Source organism: Pinus tabuliformis, chromosome 9 (assembly GCF_031772625.1).
Source record: "Pinus tabuliformis cultivar Carrire ecotype Pingquan chromosome 9, CPIR1, whole genome shotgun sequence".
Classification (NCBI taxonomy): domain Eukaryota; kingdom Viridiplantae; phylum Streptophyta; class Pinopsida; order Pinales; family Pinaceae; genus Pinus; species Pinus tabuliformis.
The window spans coordinates 1,442,289,502-1,442,306,063 of NC_142307.1; the positions used below are offsets into that span (position 1 = coordinate 1,442,289,502).

The 16,562-nt window shown below is 36.6% G+C and overlaps 1 protein-coding gene across 4 annotated transcripts in view; it reads right to left on the reverse strand.

Moving 5' to 3' along the window:
• LOC149153988 (uncharacterized) overlaps positions 1-16,562 on the reverse strand; it is a 180,696-nt gene that overhangs the window by 140,967 nt on the left and 23,167 nt on the right. For all 4 annotated transcript variants that reach the window (XM_089438697.1, XM_089438695.1, XM_089438696.1 and 1 more), the window contains exons 3-5: positions 1,382-1,937; positions 711-876; positions 219-332 (exon numbers count right to left, since the gene is read on the reverse strand). In XM_089438697.1, coding sequence (XP_089294823.1) covers positions 219-332; positions 711-876; positions 1,382-1,937 — 836 coding nt within the window. The remainder of the gene's footprint in view (positions 1-218; positions 333-710; positions 877-1,381; positions 1,938-16,562) is intronic.

Here is a 16,562-nt window from a genome sequence, read left to right on the forward strand (position 1 = left end):
CATAATCAACTATATGGCTAAGGTATAATAAGTTATAACTGAAAAAAAAATACAAGACTGGCATAGCTCTGCAGCTTGATGGCTAAAAGTGAAAAATTACAAGTTTCCAGAGCATGCACACAATTTAGCTAATGCAAAGCAGATGATTCAAAACATAAAACATTTTAATTCAAACTACTACAAATTGCAATTGTTCAACATTATATATCACTATGTACCTGGACCACCAAGCATGGATAGCATCATAATATGGTCGTAGATGAAAGTAGGAAACTGTTGTTGCAGCCCCAAAATTACCTGGTGAGACAATTTCAATCAACGGCCCTTCTACACTGCAACAAAAAAATACAGTTTATACACTTCAGTTACATATTCAGCTGCTTGCATCTGTAACCTGAAAAATAGAAGACAAAATGCTGCGATGGACTCACGCATATCGACTGGAGATAATCATTACATCTCACCCACAGCATCCATTTCTACATATCTAAAAGGTTGTAAAATTCACCCAAAAGGACTGACCAAACTTTACTTAGAGGAGATCCTAACATCTGAGTTTAAATCCAAAAGAAAAATTGTACTTTAGACAAGGGATACAATGTTTTATCCTGCATAAATCAAGAACTCTAATGAAAGAATACTTAAACATATCTTTTCTGGCAACTTAAGAATGACAATCCTTGACAAGTGAATTAACTGACATTGCATACCTATTAAGAGCTTCATTGAGTGGAACCCATTTCGCCTCTCTATGAGTTACAAACTCATGAGTTTCCCTTACGTACCGCATCATATATAGAAGACAGCTTGTCTTAGTTTTGGATAAAGAATAAACCAACATCTTTGACATTACTTCCAGGCTATGTTCATCAATGCCTGTTCAAAATACATTGTGAGCAACATGATCATCTCATCTTCAGAATATTTTCCTTGTAGACCTCCATCTAAAATAATAAATCAAACTATGTTGTTATCCAGGAACAGGTCTTCTTAAATAAACAGTTTCTTCAAAATACAAAACAAATGTTAATGATCTAACACCAAAACTGAATGCCGATAAAAGCCAAGTAAGAATGAAGAATATAGAAGAGAAGCTACGGACCTAAATGTGTGTGTACAAGTGATGGATTGCCTAAAATACAATAAATCAACTGCATAGTAGATAATCTACAGACTGTTTCTGGAAAATGATTGCAACAACAACAATAGTAATAAAGCACTCTTCTGATGTTTACTCCTTTTTGGCAGTTTCATATTTGCTCAACAGCAATCTTGTGATGTTACTCTTTCTTGGTTGTTTAATATTTGCTCATCATAAGATATTGTGTGGGCAGATTGAAACAATTCCAGATATAGAGTGAAGGCAGACAAAGAGAAGTACCTGTTTGTTCCTTCACAGCTGAAAAGGCCAACTGGAGAAACTTGTCCTTCATTACACCTTCATTATCTCCAGCATTTAAAACACTTCCCACTGCCCTCTTATTTGCACCTTTTTCTTTTTGCTTTACCCAATTCTTCTTGTCAGACTCAAAAGATCCTCCAGGTAAGTTGTCAAAACCATCGACTTCTTTCTCGACAAGAGACCAGACTCCTTTTGTAATTGAACCATAAGTGAGGATGCACCTCTCTTTCATAGTGTCAACTATGAATACTGCAACTTTAGACGTTGGCCAAGCCTTTAGGTCAGGCATTGTCTTTGGGGATTCAAGCGCTTTGCATGTTTCACAGGCCTCTTTAACCATTCTCTCAGTGGGTGTAGCAAGATGCTGAGGGTAATTAGATTCTGATTGCTTACCACCCTTCATGACTCCCATATACGCTATAAGTTTTGTGCATGTAACGACAGCAAGCCTGCAGAAATTGAGGCAGTTAAGGAATTCAAGATGTGGATAATTTTTCCGATGATAATAATTGTACAGCAATGCAACTGCCTGCATCTGCACCAAACAAAGGGACAATATTGTCAGAGAAAGCTAACATATCTGTTGATAAAAGCATTATAAAGAGATTATTTGTGTGTTCATTTGAATAATTCCCTGTACAAGAAAATCCATGTATTGATAAGTAACTAGTCATACTCACACTCATGAATAAGAACTTCACAAAATTCCTACCAATATATCTTGAAAGTATCGTCCTATTAGTCTATTCTCTTAGTTTGCAAACTGGAATGACTTTTTATGTAGCTAAAGTTGACCACATAAAACATAAAAACGTCACTGTTGTTTTACTCTCAAAGAGTGACTAATTAAAAAAATGAATATATCAATCATTCACGGCAGCCGATTTGCTAAATGGACTTCTATCCTTTGGCGATATACAGCTCTCGTTTCCAAGGATTGACATCCAAGGTTCAAAGTATGCTTCAACTTAAAGAAATTGTAGTAATAGTTTCTATAAAAGCAAAACCTTTTTTAAAATATTGAACCTTGGAAAAAAACAAAGTACAAACCTATGCCATTCTCTAGATAAAACTGTAAAAAACGAATTGTGGAACAAAGTTACAAAAATGCCACTGTAAAAGACAAAATTTCAGTAACATGGACGAAAAAAATTAAAACCAAATATAACCAAGCAAAAAATAAGACCAGCTATATCAATTTACCAAAGATAACCAAGGGCAACTGTATCAAAATATGCTTCAACTTAAAGAAATTGTAGTAATAGTTTCTATAAAAGCAAAACCTTTTTTAAAATATTGAACCTTGGAAAAAAACAAAGTACAAACCTATGCCATTCTCTAGATAAAACTGTAAAAAACGAATTGTGGAACAAAGTTACAAAAATGCCACTGTAAAAGACAAAATTTCAGTAACATGGACGAAAAAAATTAAAACCAAATATAACCAAGCAAAAAATAAGACCAGCTATATCAATTTACCAAAGATAACCAAGGGCAACTGTATCAAAAAGACCATAAAAAAATTAAAAAAGTTCAGCATCACTGAAGAATAAAACATTTTCAATCATGAGTATCCTAGGTATAATCATGGTGTAAATTATACCCTTGATGGTCAGGAGAATTTGACCGGAGTAAACTCAATATCAGTTTGGGGTTTCATTGGTGAACCACGAGCATTCAAAGAATCCTCCAACTTGGGCTCCTCCTCAATCCCCCACAGCCAGAATGGATATCTGGAATAGTGAACCATCACCATTAACCAATTACATCAGAGATACCATAATTTCCCTGTAGGGCAGTGATCCTGCTCTGGATTCACACTCCTGAAGCTGTTCGCTCAGGGAGCATTCCTAAGAGCACAACCAAAACAATTTGCCAATGGGAGTGCTCAAGGAGTGCACTCCCTCCCTTTAGATATTGCTCCTTGCCTGTCTCTGGAAACTGTCAGAATTGCTCCTGAGTTCAACACTTTTGATGTGCTCTAACACCACTCCACCATCAAATCACCCTCACTCCCTAGGCACACCCCATGGCATTACCAAATTGCCTGAAGCACTCCCATGCATCAACTTCCTCATTTCCATTCTTCCATTCATCTTTGGCTCAGGTTTTGTGGTACACATCGCCACAAAATCTAGCAGGCCTAGTGCAAAACCACAGTAGGCAGAACCAGACCTTAGGGAAACAAGAGAAACAGTTGCAACCATCACCTTAGCAACCTTTCTCTCCTGCTCTTTAGTGGTGTTTGACCACAAAGGAAGCTTCTCTAAAGGTTCACCCAAACGTATTCAATGAATATGGCTGAAGGTGCAGGTAATGACGTCTATAGGACAGGATACAATACCGGTGGAGCCTGGAGGTCCTAAATATTCCATGCCAAATTTCAGGTACCCAATTCCTACACCAATAGGCATTTGATGTCATACAACAGCCTAAAGAAAAGGTCTTCTAATCGTTGGTCAACAAAGAAGATAAGAACTTCAAATAAATACCAAGGATTTAGGGTTCTTAAAGGAGTTTATGGCTGCAATCATACATAAACAGCAAAATAAATGATGACATCAGCCCTAGAGAGGAGAATTTGGCATCCAACAATGCTAGATTTGCTATTATATTATTTATTCATGCATTTCCTACTTTAAATACCATAGAACATCAGCATGAATTTAATTTTTAGCAGTTTTTCACATAAAACCCTAGCCCTAACCCTAAATATCTAGGAAGAAGGAGAAATTTAATTAACAAGATGGTTGATCAACATAATTATAACTAGTGCCTTGTCCTAAATGGGCTAAATCTAGTCCCCTAGGGTAAAGTTCAACAAGAATGGCCTTGTTGGAGTAAGGGGGGATGACTAGGGTGTGCAATTTTAAAACCCTAGCTATTTTTCTTGCGAGGGGAAAATTTAAACTTAAGAGATGCAGACTCAGAGTTCCCTTAAAGTTTCCAAAAAGACAATTTTGCATATCATAAAGGAGCAAGATTTCAAAAAAGATTTACCAGTTTCATCATGGCACAAAAAATAGAAACACTACTACACAAATACAATAGACAAGATATAGAAAATAGGCATTAAACTTACAAACTCTTTCTAGAGAAGCACTTATTCAATCCCAGGAGACATCCATACAAAAACAATCTCCAACATTGGGGTCAACAAATGACGTGCAAACCCTCCCATGTCATATCAGGGATATGAACCAATCATCATTTGGGCTCCGGATGATCCTATTTTAAATGCTCTAAGTTGTGGTGGAATTTGTAGATCTTTCTATTTGATGTCTATAATTTTGAATAAATAGTGTGTGTGTAGACAAGAGAGATCTCCTTCTTCTCAATCTTTGTGAGTCCTATGTTAGTTTTTGTACATCGGATATGTTCTAGCCATGAAATTTGGTGGAGGGGCTAGAATGCATGAGATCTCCAAAACCCAGAAATCGTTTCTAGAAATTCCACCTAGAGCTGACTTAATTAGATTATCAATCTATTTTTTGATATTTCCTAAGTCTAAACTTAGGAAAAATGGTTAATTAATCATAATTAATTTAAGTTGCATGATACGAGAAAACGGGTACGGTTACAAAACGTGATCCCGCCCCCCTCCCCCCAATTTTGGAAACGGGGAAATGCAATATATATATATATGGACATTTAAGAAATATGTGCAATCATAAAGCATAATACATTATAACTTTTTACATTATGATTAAATTGTCCAATGTCAATGCATAAACTATAAGTCTCTAAATTTACATCACATTTACTCATGAATGATCACATAATGAAAATAGCAATATCCAAAATCAGCTACGAGAAATTTCTAATTTCTTGTCTCATGCTTGATTGGGAGTCTCCTCCCGCATAGTTGAATGGCCTTAGTACACTAGGTGCTCTTGATTATTGGGAGTCTCCCCTGCATAGAGGGCTTGGTTCTCTTGGTTAAATACAAGTTCTATACCATAGTACATGACAAAATCCAATGGAAATATTGCAATCCCCCCAATCCTGAAATCCTGAAAACTAAAAAAAAAATTGATAAGTCTGTTGGATTTTGAGTGAGATCTAAAATTCTACTTTCTCCATACGAAATCCAATGAGGGCGAAACCATTCTCAAACATCCCAAGTCATTTCATGGTAATGTTAAAAATTTAAGTAAAATGATGAAAATGAAAGATAAAGGAGAATGTCACTTTTACTTTAAAAATTTAACATTATCATACACTGCATATCAACACTAGGGCCATAAGCTTGAACAATAGACTACCCCACTCAAAAAAAGTGTTTCCAATCTTCAATAGCTCCCTCTATCACCCCTAAATTGCAAGGGAGTGAAAATAAAAAAATAAAATCAAAAATCAAAAGAAAATTTTGAAAAAAAAGTCACTTTATCATTGAAACGTGGTTGTACAACCTGGAAACGCGTTTCCGTATCATTTCTGTCCATAAATGGGCTCAGACCTAACGTTTCCCGCAACATAGGAATTAATTAAGTCAAGGTGAGAATTCTCTAGAAACTCACACGGATCGCCTGGGGATTAATTTGGGCCCTTGATTAAGATTTAATCTTGGTCATTAGAGCCCCAACAGAGGATTATAAGAAGAAATCAATGGTTAGATGGAAAATACAAGTGAGGAGCACTTGAGAGTGTGACTAGTTGCAGATACTCAGTGATCTAAACAAATTGATCCTCCAGTGCAGGTCAGCAAGAGTGATCAAGTCAAAGATCGAGTAGCAAAGTGTTAGAGGGGCAGAGACAGTGATCCGGAGGAAGATTTCCAGATCCGAAGAGGCAAAAGCAAGTGACTGAAGTATTCCTAGCGCAACTAACCCAAATTAGTCACAAGGATCGTGCGGGTTTTCCTAACGTCACAAATTAGCGCCGCACCGGTTTTCCCAAAACAGATGCGCGGATCGTCAAAAGCAGATTCAGCCTGCACAGAGGTTGACAGCCAGGTTTCAGAGGCCTCGGGTTTGCTTGTGGAGTGAGAATTATTCCCTCTAAATATTTTCTCTCAGATCTTGTTGTTTGGACACCTAGTTGAGCTTCCAAAGATTGTACTCAGAATTCATTGTTGCATACTAATAAACCCCCATGGAGTAATACTCAGTTCAAACCCTATGGAACAATCAAGGCGACATTATTTTGGGCTCACCCTGGATGGAAACTCTGGGACCCTTCATATTAAATACGAAAAAGAAGTTTTTAACTTTTTCCTACAGGAAAAAGAAAATAACACTCCATGATGTTACACTAAAGCCAAATTCAATAACACCAAAAGACATACAAGATATTTCAAAAATAATTTTCAAGAAGGTAAAAAGGTACTACAAAATATACAAAGAGAAATTGACAAGATCACCACTCACAAAAATGAAGAAGTTTCTCGACTTAAAGACCATAGTGAAAAATAATTGACACAAATTAAGAAGCTTAAGAAGGACAAATTCATTAGAAAACAAGGTACAACAACTTACTGAGAAGGAAATATCAAATGTAGAAATTGAAGTTGATAAAAACAACAAATACTCATCCAGTCAATATCACAATACTCAGATGTTGCAGTTCCAGCAACAAAAGATTCAAGTGAAGATCCAGAAATTAACCATTCAACTTCCATAACTAAAGGAAATCAGGTACTTCAAATAAATCAAGAAAACGACACAAACAAGATAAGGGAAAATCAAATCACTAGAATTCCTTATCGACATCTGAATCATGAGAGTAGACAACTCAATCAAGCTGCATATTTAAAACAAAAACAACAAAATGATGTTCTGAAGAATACTAATGTCAACGCATTCCACTCATGTGATAACAATTCATCACAAGTTTCCAGTCACCACAAGATTCCACAAAAGATTGATTTAGGATGGTCTGATCCCTTCTCAGTGCGACAGTTTTGTTTGTCACTTAGAGGATCATATCAACTTGTATCAACGAAGATGACAGTTCCAAGATGAGAAGACATTCGAAACAAAAAAAGAGATCAAGCCTTTTCATCAACAAGCTTTGAGGACAAAGCTTTTTGAAGGGGAAGGCAATGTTATGAATATAATTTATGTAAAAGTAATAAATATAGATAATAAATAATAATCATAATAATATGTAATTAAATAATAATTAGTTAAACAAAGAGGCATGTCTCTACAGACATGATTGTTCGTGAAAGGGTACTTACCTGACTATATATACAGGACCCTCACTCCCAATTGTATCATCATTCTTATTCATACATTTAATATATAATCTTGTATCTTCAATGGAGATCTACATATTCCAAGTCTTCAGGAGTATTTAACTTGAAAAACAAACTTTGTTTGTTCCATCAAGAAGGTTAAAGGTGAAAATGAGAAGTTATCTTTAGCAAAACCTAGTTGTGAAAGATAGATTATAGAAGTGTCATGGAAGGATCAAAATTGCGTCAAGTCAATTAGGCAAGCAAAGTTAAAGGATAACGATAGGAGGGTGTCTTCTTATGTGATTGTGTAGCTAGAATGAGGAGCCTACCACAATCTTATTGTAGTATACCTAGGGGGGGTAATATGGGGTACAAAGGGAGGTACCCAATGGAATGATAATGGGATGGGCAATAGTAATAAATAAGGTCAAGTAGTTAGCAATAATGTAATAATCCCATGATATTAGATAGATGGTATTGAGGGAACCATGGTAATGACCCATGGTATTGTATGTATGAGGCCTATATAGAAGCTAGAGACTCCCCATTGAGAGATGTCAAGCATTATTGTATGAACAGGCATATGGCTTGTGGAGTGTTCTCCTTCCTTAAGGAGTGAATGTATGGTGTTGCCCTACCTTAAGGGTTTGATATCAATAAAGTGAATCATTTCTATGTATTTCTATCTGTTACTTCTTGGGTTTATTTCTATTATCCTATATTTTCAGATCAAAGATATAACAAGTGGTATCAGAGCACTTTCTTGGGCAAAAGTGGAGAATTTTTTTTATAATTTTTGCAGGAACTTTCTGGGGCGGTGAGTTTGCATATCAGATATGTACGTTTTGGGGCAAAATCTGCAAAATCTAATTGCAGATTTGGATTCTTTGTGAAAAAAGCCCCAAGTTCAAAAAAAAATCGGCCAAATCGGAGTCCAAATGAAGGAGATATCGTTGATCTAAAAAGCAGTGGTGTTGTAGACATTTTTTCGAGGCAGCGAGTTTGCAGCGCAAATCTCTACGTCCTGGTGCAAAATCTGCAGAATCTAATTGCAGATCTGGATTGTTTGTGAAAAAATACCCGATTTCAAAAAAAAATTAGGCTGAATCGAAGTCCGGATGAAGGAGATATCGCTGATTTAAAAATCAGTGGTGTTGCAGACATTTTTCGGGGCAGCGAGTTTGCAGATCAGATCTGTATGATTTGGGGCAAAATCTGCAAAACCTAATTGCATATCTGGGTTGTTGGTGAAAAAATACTTAGTTTGAAAAGAAAATTGGCCGAATCGGAATCCGAATGAGGGAGATATCGCTGATATAAAAATCAGTTGAGTGGCAGAGATTTTTCAGGGCGGCGAGTTTGCCGAGCAAATCTGTACATTCTAGTGCAAAATCTGCAGAATCTAATTGCAGATCTGGATTGTTTGTGAAAAAATATCCAAGTTCAAAAAAAAAATCAGTCAAATCGGAGTCTAGATGAGAGAGATATCGCTGATTTAAAATCAGCTATTTTTCAGCAAATTTTTGTGTCGGCAGGACAGTTGTAGCGTGAATAAGAAAATTCTAGTGCCTAAATCGGGATTTCTACCACATGAGAAGATGCAGAATGGTTGTTCCATTCCCAAAAACAGGTCATAATAGGGATTCTGAGCAATCTTGACAAAATTGTAGCCATTTCAAATTTTCGCTAAGTGAATTTTTTTCAAAACCCTCTTCATGGCAGTTCTAAGTTTTACAGGAAAAGATAATGGTCCTCCTATTGAAGAATACATAAAACAAAAAAAGTCAGTATGGGCAAAAGATTGGAAGGATTCAGTGTAGCTTGGTTTCAAAGATGAGGCTGCCAAATGGTGGTTCCACTTGACTACAAGCAGTTGACCAAACTTTCAGATGCAAAATTTGGAAGAGTCCTTTTAGACAAATGGTCTCGTGCTAGAAAAAATGAGAATGAGACACGTAAGGGGTTATTTTCTACGAGTGTCTCCTTATTGCAGATTCACGGATTGATTCAGAAGGAGAAGATCATTGTATCTATAAATCCTAGTTGCAAGAAAAATCTCATAAATGTCAATTTGGCAAAAAATTTGCAAGTGCCAGCAAAACACATTGAAAACACATATGTTAATGATGAGGATGTGCAAGTTTATAAAGATATGAAGCTTTCGATGCATAAGTATGTGTTGCATTGTGATTTTTACACTTCAAATATGGATAACATAGATGTTGTTTTAGTATATCCTAGGATGGAATCTGTGGGTACTGTCAATATTAATGTGCAGAAGAAATTCCTGAAGCTCTGGTATTAAAAGAAGAAAATTACATTATAGGATATTTCCATCAATAAACAGGTAGAGTCCACGGAGGCTGAAGCAGAAGATGTTCCAGGGACTAACATATCAGATGATGAGCCATTGATGGTCGACAACCACACACAAACATCAAACCAGGTACCAGAAAAACAGATAGAGGCTGAAGCAAAAAAGGTTACAGGTACTGATACATCAGATGAGGACTCAGTGGTTGAAGTAATATTGGAAGATAAAAAACAACAGCAAGCACCACAACATGTACCAGATGCCACTCAGGCTCCACTGTTGGTTAAAACTTTAGCATATCACCACCCACATCACCCCACAAGAAAACAACCAACAAGATAGCAACGAATTAGCCACAAGGACAATAACCCCCACATGATAGATAGAGAGTACCGGCGATCCACCTACTACACATCAACACAGAAGAGCCGCCATGGTCAACTTCCATCTCAAGCGAGCGAGGCACTAGCTGGATCAAGGCTTCACCTTTCTCTTGGATGGCTAGATGCACGTGCATGGTACCAGTGGACTACTCTTTTGAGTAGATCGTATTATTTGTGTTATTCCCATGTTTCGAGGACGAAACATGTTAAGGGGGGTGGAATGTAGTATACCTAAGGGGGATAATATGGGGTACAAAACGGAATAATAATGGGATGGGCAATAGTAATAAATAAAGTTGTTAACCCGTATCATGTAAGGGACCACAAGTAGTTAGCAATAATGTATAAGCCCATGGTATTAGATAGATGGTATTGAGGGAACCATGGTAATGACCCATGGTATTGTATGTATGAGGCCTATATAGAGGCTAGAGACTCCCCATTGAGAGATGTCAAGGATTATTGTATGAACAGGGATATGACTTGTGGAGTGTTCTCCTTCCTTAAGGAGTGAATGTATGGTGTTGCCCTACCTTAAGGGTTTGATATCAATAAAGTGAATCATTTTTATGTATTTCTATCTGCTATTTCTTGGGTTTATTTCTATTATCTTATATTTTCATATCAGAGATATAACACTTATCTTTTTGTCCACCAAAACGAATTAACTTTTGTAGGAATAAAAATGAATAAAGTCCTATAAATGTGTATGAGAGTGTGTCTACTAACAAAAAATGGAATATGTAGCTAATCCAACTTAAGAAAGAAGGTACATAATGAAATTTTCTATCAATATACACAAAGGATTTAAAGGGACACTAAATCACAATTAAATTGCTTCTTAACAAAAGAACAATCTTCTTAATGAGGAATTTTGTTACCTATGTTCTACTCTTTCATTGACACATTTGATGCAAAAGAGCATTTCTAGCCTACAGGCAACTTGAAGAGGTTATCTAATGTCACCATGATAACTTTCTCCCACACTTTAGTCTAGCTCTCCTCTGCATAAGGGGAGCTTCCCCAAGAATAGGATTATTAAAGCATTATCATAAAGGCTCAAGGTGAAAATGAAAAGTTGACTTTACTAAAACAGAGTTGTGAAGGAGAAATTATAAAAGGGTGATGGAAGGAGAAAAACTAGGTTCAAGTCCATTGGCCAAGTGGAGTCAAAGGATAAAAGGATAACAATAGGAGGGTGTCTTCTTATGTGAATGCATAGACTAAATCAAGAATCTACTACAAAATATCTTCTTGTCCACCAAAACAAAATTAACTTTCGTAGAAACTCAAATGAATAATAGATTTAAAGTTAAGATGGATCTACGTTGGTTACACACACACACATATATACACACCATCAATTGGGTTTATCTTAGGTGGTTGGAAGGAATGATTGTTATCCTCCCCACTCAAATTCAATTTCCGTAAGTGACAAGTTGATCTCATATTGAGTATATTGTTGTAATGGTTTTGAGCCTTTTTGCTAAATGTTTTGAGCCTTGAAAAATGTCTTAACCTTCCTTACAAGAGGGAGGGGTGCTTGGTTACATGAAAAAAAATATGTGTGTGTGCCATTTATCAACCCTATGTTGAGAACTAAAGAAATTAAACATCTCCCTCAAATTGAGCAACATACCATGCAAATGTTTTAATCATTAAAAATATTTTATTTCAAATATATACATACATACATACATATATATATATATATATAGAGAGAGAGAGAGAGAGTTTTTAAATGCCACATGTCAACTCTAGGTTGATCACAAAAGGAATTACACCTCCCTCACACTGGTTTGTAGAAAGTGTCTTTCAATACAAAAGAGTTCTTTTACGTTCAATTGCTTGATGGATGTATATATAAAATTGATATTGAAATATTTTATTCAATATGGACATTCAAATATTTTATTTATGGCCAACATAGAAAAGTTTTTTTTGTTATTAATATTTTTTTAATGCCACTTGTACATGTTAAGCACTAATCGAATTACACATCTCCCCACATACTTTCAGTTACTTTATATAGATAGATATAAATTATTTTACATTAGGTATATATGGAAATATTTTATTTATGCCCAACATTGAAATATTTTTCTAAATGCCATGCGTCAACTCCATGTTGAGCATGGAAGGATTACACATCTCACTCATTCTCGGTTGTAGAAAGCAACTTTTGACACAACAAAGAGAAAAATCTTCCATTTATTTATTTCTTAAGAAAACCACATCTGATTTGTTCCTATATATAACATTAGAGAAACCATTTCCCTGAATAGATTTGACAATACATCTAGAGGCTAAAGCATCCTCTTGACGTCTTAGATTTCTCAGTCCTAGTGCACATTTACTTCTAGGTAGAGTACAAATATTATGGGCAGCTACATGCCTCTTCCTCAAACTGAGCATTGTTAGTTAACAACATGAAGGACAATAAACAGGCAAAACAGATAACAATTTATGCAATACTCAAAATGTGCCTGCCAAGGACAAAGCCCCATTATGCCATTTAACTAGTTTATCTTTTCCAAAAACAAATTCCACATATTTGTAAATGGTGTTTTTAATGCAATAGGAATACCCACATATCAAGCAGCATTTGAAGGGGGAATCCATTTCAAACCCTGCTCTATCATGATGAGTTTGAGAGTGACTACAAAATATTAACTCTGATTTAACGCGGCCCACTTTCAAACCTAAAGAGAAAAGTTTATATCATCAGCTGAAAGAAGTATTGTCAGAAAATTGAAGTTCAACCGATACCATGCCATTAGGAATGAGAACTACAGAGAGACCTCTAACAAAACAATGCAAGGTTTCAACAAACAAAACAAAAAGGGCCAGCACAAGAGGGCTGCTGTTCATTGGAGTGAAATTGGATCAGTTAAATGCTTCAATTAATTTTTAACTGTGAAGCACCTCTAAAAGGAACATTGATGGTTAAACATAGTAATAAACTTATGAACTTTCTCAAAGACCCAATGGGACCAACCCAAATGGTTACAAACCCATTCAACCCTTTCATAGGCTTCCCTAAATTAATCACTTTCAAACTCATCATGATACTTTGACAAGAATTCTTGGCCCAATACATACGTTCTAAAGTGGAAACAAGGTTTCCTTAGAAATATTAACTAGGAACAAATCTAATTCAGGAAGTAGAAATTACAACCAACAACACAGTCTGAACCTCAAACCTACGGATTTTGCCAGAATTTTATAAGACATTATGACCAGAGAGGTATGTTTCCAATTTTCTATCCAAAATTTACCCCAATTTTAAGAATTAGCTTAATATGTCCCCTGTTTACACCAGGTCCATGAGACATAGAAAGAATGGCATCCTTATAAAATCAAAGTAGTCATTAGCGATGAAAACAATACGTTTTTCAAAATAAATACTACCCTTTTATCATTTAACCTCCTCCAAAGAAAGAAGGGAATCCAAGGAACCATTCAAATCAATAAATTATTTTCATGGGTGGCTGCCCCATGAGCATGTCCCCTTTTTACACCAGAGCCAAGAGGTCCTGGAAAGGATAGCGTCCTTATAAAATCAAAGTAGTCATTAGCAATGAAAACAATACTTTTCACAAAATAGATACTACTTTTTTATTATTTTAACCTCCTCCAAAGAAAGAAGGGAGTCCAATGAAGCATTAATATCAATAGATTATTTTCATTAGTGGCTTGTCTACGAGCATGTCTTGCTCTAATTCTTCCATCAAAATCGAGTTGGCATATTTGGTATACACGATTATATATAGAATGCAAATAAGGCATCTACAATTTCATCTTGATTACTAACAATTTGACCCCTATCAATAATGGTTTGCAAGTTAGTGAAAGTGGGTAGCTACTGTAACCCCCGCCAAGATTTGAGTCCTACAAAGTGACTTGTTAGTGCTTGTAGATCTGGACCAGCACACTCAACAACAGTTGGGGCAAGGTGTAAATCATAGGCAACTTTGGTTGAATATCTACCGCGCACTCGTGGCTACTTATCCAAAGGTAACCAATTCGAATGGTCCTAATGGTTCCCCCATAATGAGAAATTTGGTCACATTAACCTCATTCCGATAAAAGGAAGTTCGCGCCAAGAAACAATTTGACCCCCAAAATGAAAGGATTTCCATTTGATTAACTCTCTCTTTGGTGTTTTTTCAAAGGTAAACCTCATGGGATCCTCCTCTCTTCCTTGGAATATCTAGATGAAGGTAGGTTCAACTGCAAGCCACAATAGTGGTTGGTAGCTGCAAATGACTCAACTAGATTTAACATTGTGACCTCTGGCCATCCCGTCTGTAACATGCCTTGGGGCAAAGGCATTGTTCGATCACTGTGGAATTTAATTGAGTACTTGGTCTAGCTACAGCCTACAAAAAGCAAAGAGGAGATTATACCCATGATAGCGCTCTTCATCTTAAAGTTCAGTGTTAGCAAATGAACAATATGATATCACAGTTCACTGCTTGTAATGGTATCTTTATCAAGGGGCGACAAAACCTACCAGCGATGAAGACCAACTCATTGCAATAAGACATAGCATGATCACAAAAATCAATCTACAAAAATAGACATCATTGCCCATTTCCAAAATAATGCATCCCTAAGGGTGGTTCAACAAACTGCGCTATCCCTTGGGGTTGATCTCTCTCTTTCATTAGTCCTCAATATATTATAAAAGTATTTGGAACCTTTGTCACCTGAAATTAACCAAATAATGCAAGCTCTTATCTTCCAACGCCCAGTAATATAAGCTTGATGCTTCATGAATTCAGCTTCTCATTTATTTTTTGGCATACTTTGTATCAACCACCTTTAGAGATTGCTAAATGCACAATTCCTTCCTATTTATATTAACGTTCATTTCCCCACAAAGTTTAAGCACAGAAGGTGGGCTCGACAACTTGGGCACAAATGGTATGCCCTAGGTCTAACTATTGTAGGAGGATCATAGGCCGAGAGACCCGCACATTTGCGGCGCCAGAAGTGAATACGACATGGAGAAGGAAGCTTTGGATTTTAGGGAAGATGTCATGGGTATGATGGAGATATGTTGCATAGGTAAAGAGTTCATTGAACAACAAACGGACAACAGGGCTCTAGATGCAAGGTGTTACAAACTGGTGTCCGAAACAAACAGAGGTCTAGGTGAAGGCGATGTGGTGAGCAACAAAGAAATGCATCATGATATGCAAAGTGGTAGAGTAGATGCACAAGGTAACGTACATGTAGAAATTAGCTCTCCTGCATGCGAAGGCAAGAAGGATCTAGATCCTCGATCAACTTGTAGTCGAGATAGACTAAAACGAAAGCAACTTCTTAGGGTGACCTTCACTCCTCATCTAACACTTAGCATGCTCCTTATAGTTCAGCGCATGCAAAGAGAGCCAAGTGCATTTGATCCACAAAAGGGATTTCGTCGATAAGGATGTTTATGTTGATGGCATTCCAAATTTGGTGGGAAAGGAAGTGGTTGGGCAGTTTTCAGGAAATCCTCTGCGAGGGAAGTCCTAAGCATTGGCTAAATTCTTCTTGGTGTCTAGTTTTAGGCACTATCCAAATTTCCATCTATTGGCTAGCCGCTAGATATGTTTCTTGTTTAGATCATCAAAGGACACGCAGGTCATTTTAATGAAGGATTGGAGCTAGGGTCATTTTGGACTATTCTCAAAGGAGTGGATAATTCATTTTGACCCCATGAGAGAACCAATTGTATCCATCGTGGTTTGGGCAATCCTCCCGTGGCTTCCTATGGTTTTCTGGCACGAAAAAAATCACGAATCCATTAGAATAAAAATGGGTTGGTTCATCCACCTAGAGGAAAGTTAGAGTGACAAAACTAACTAGATATGGGCCTAGGTGCAGGTGGAGCTTGATACAAGAGGTCTCTTGGAGGAAGGAATTGAAATTGGTTTTGGTGGATTTCACATGGACTTGATTCATTGACTATTGGCGCATTCGGTTTCGTTATTCTTGCAATATGGTAGGCCATACTCATGCACGGTACCTTATTCCCTTGAGGTTGAAGCTATTGTTTTGGAAGATATGGAAGGCTAAGTTGACTAAGACTCCAAAATCGAAAATTGACTTGAAGAGTAAAGGAATCATGATGATCCCTAGTTTGGACAAAAGCTTCAAGATTCTAACAAATCAAAGGAATTGAAGGACCAATGTGAAGCATCCCACAAGCTACCCTTACTAGTAAGTAATCTGCCTTTTTTGTTCCCTTTAGTGGGAATGATGGAATTATATATGAGGCTTTTTTTGGTT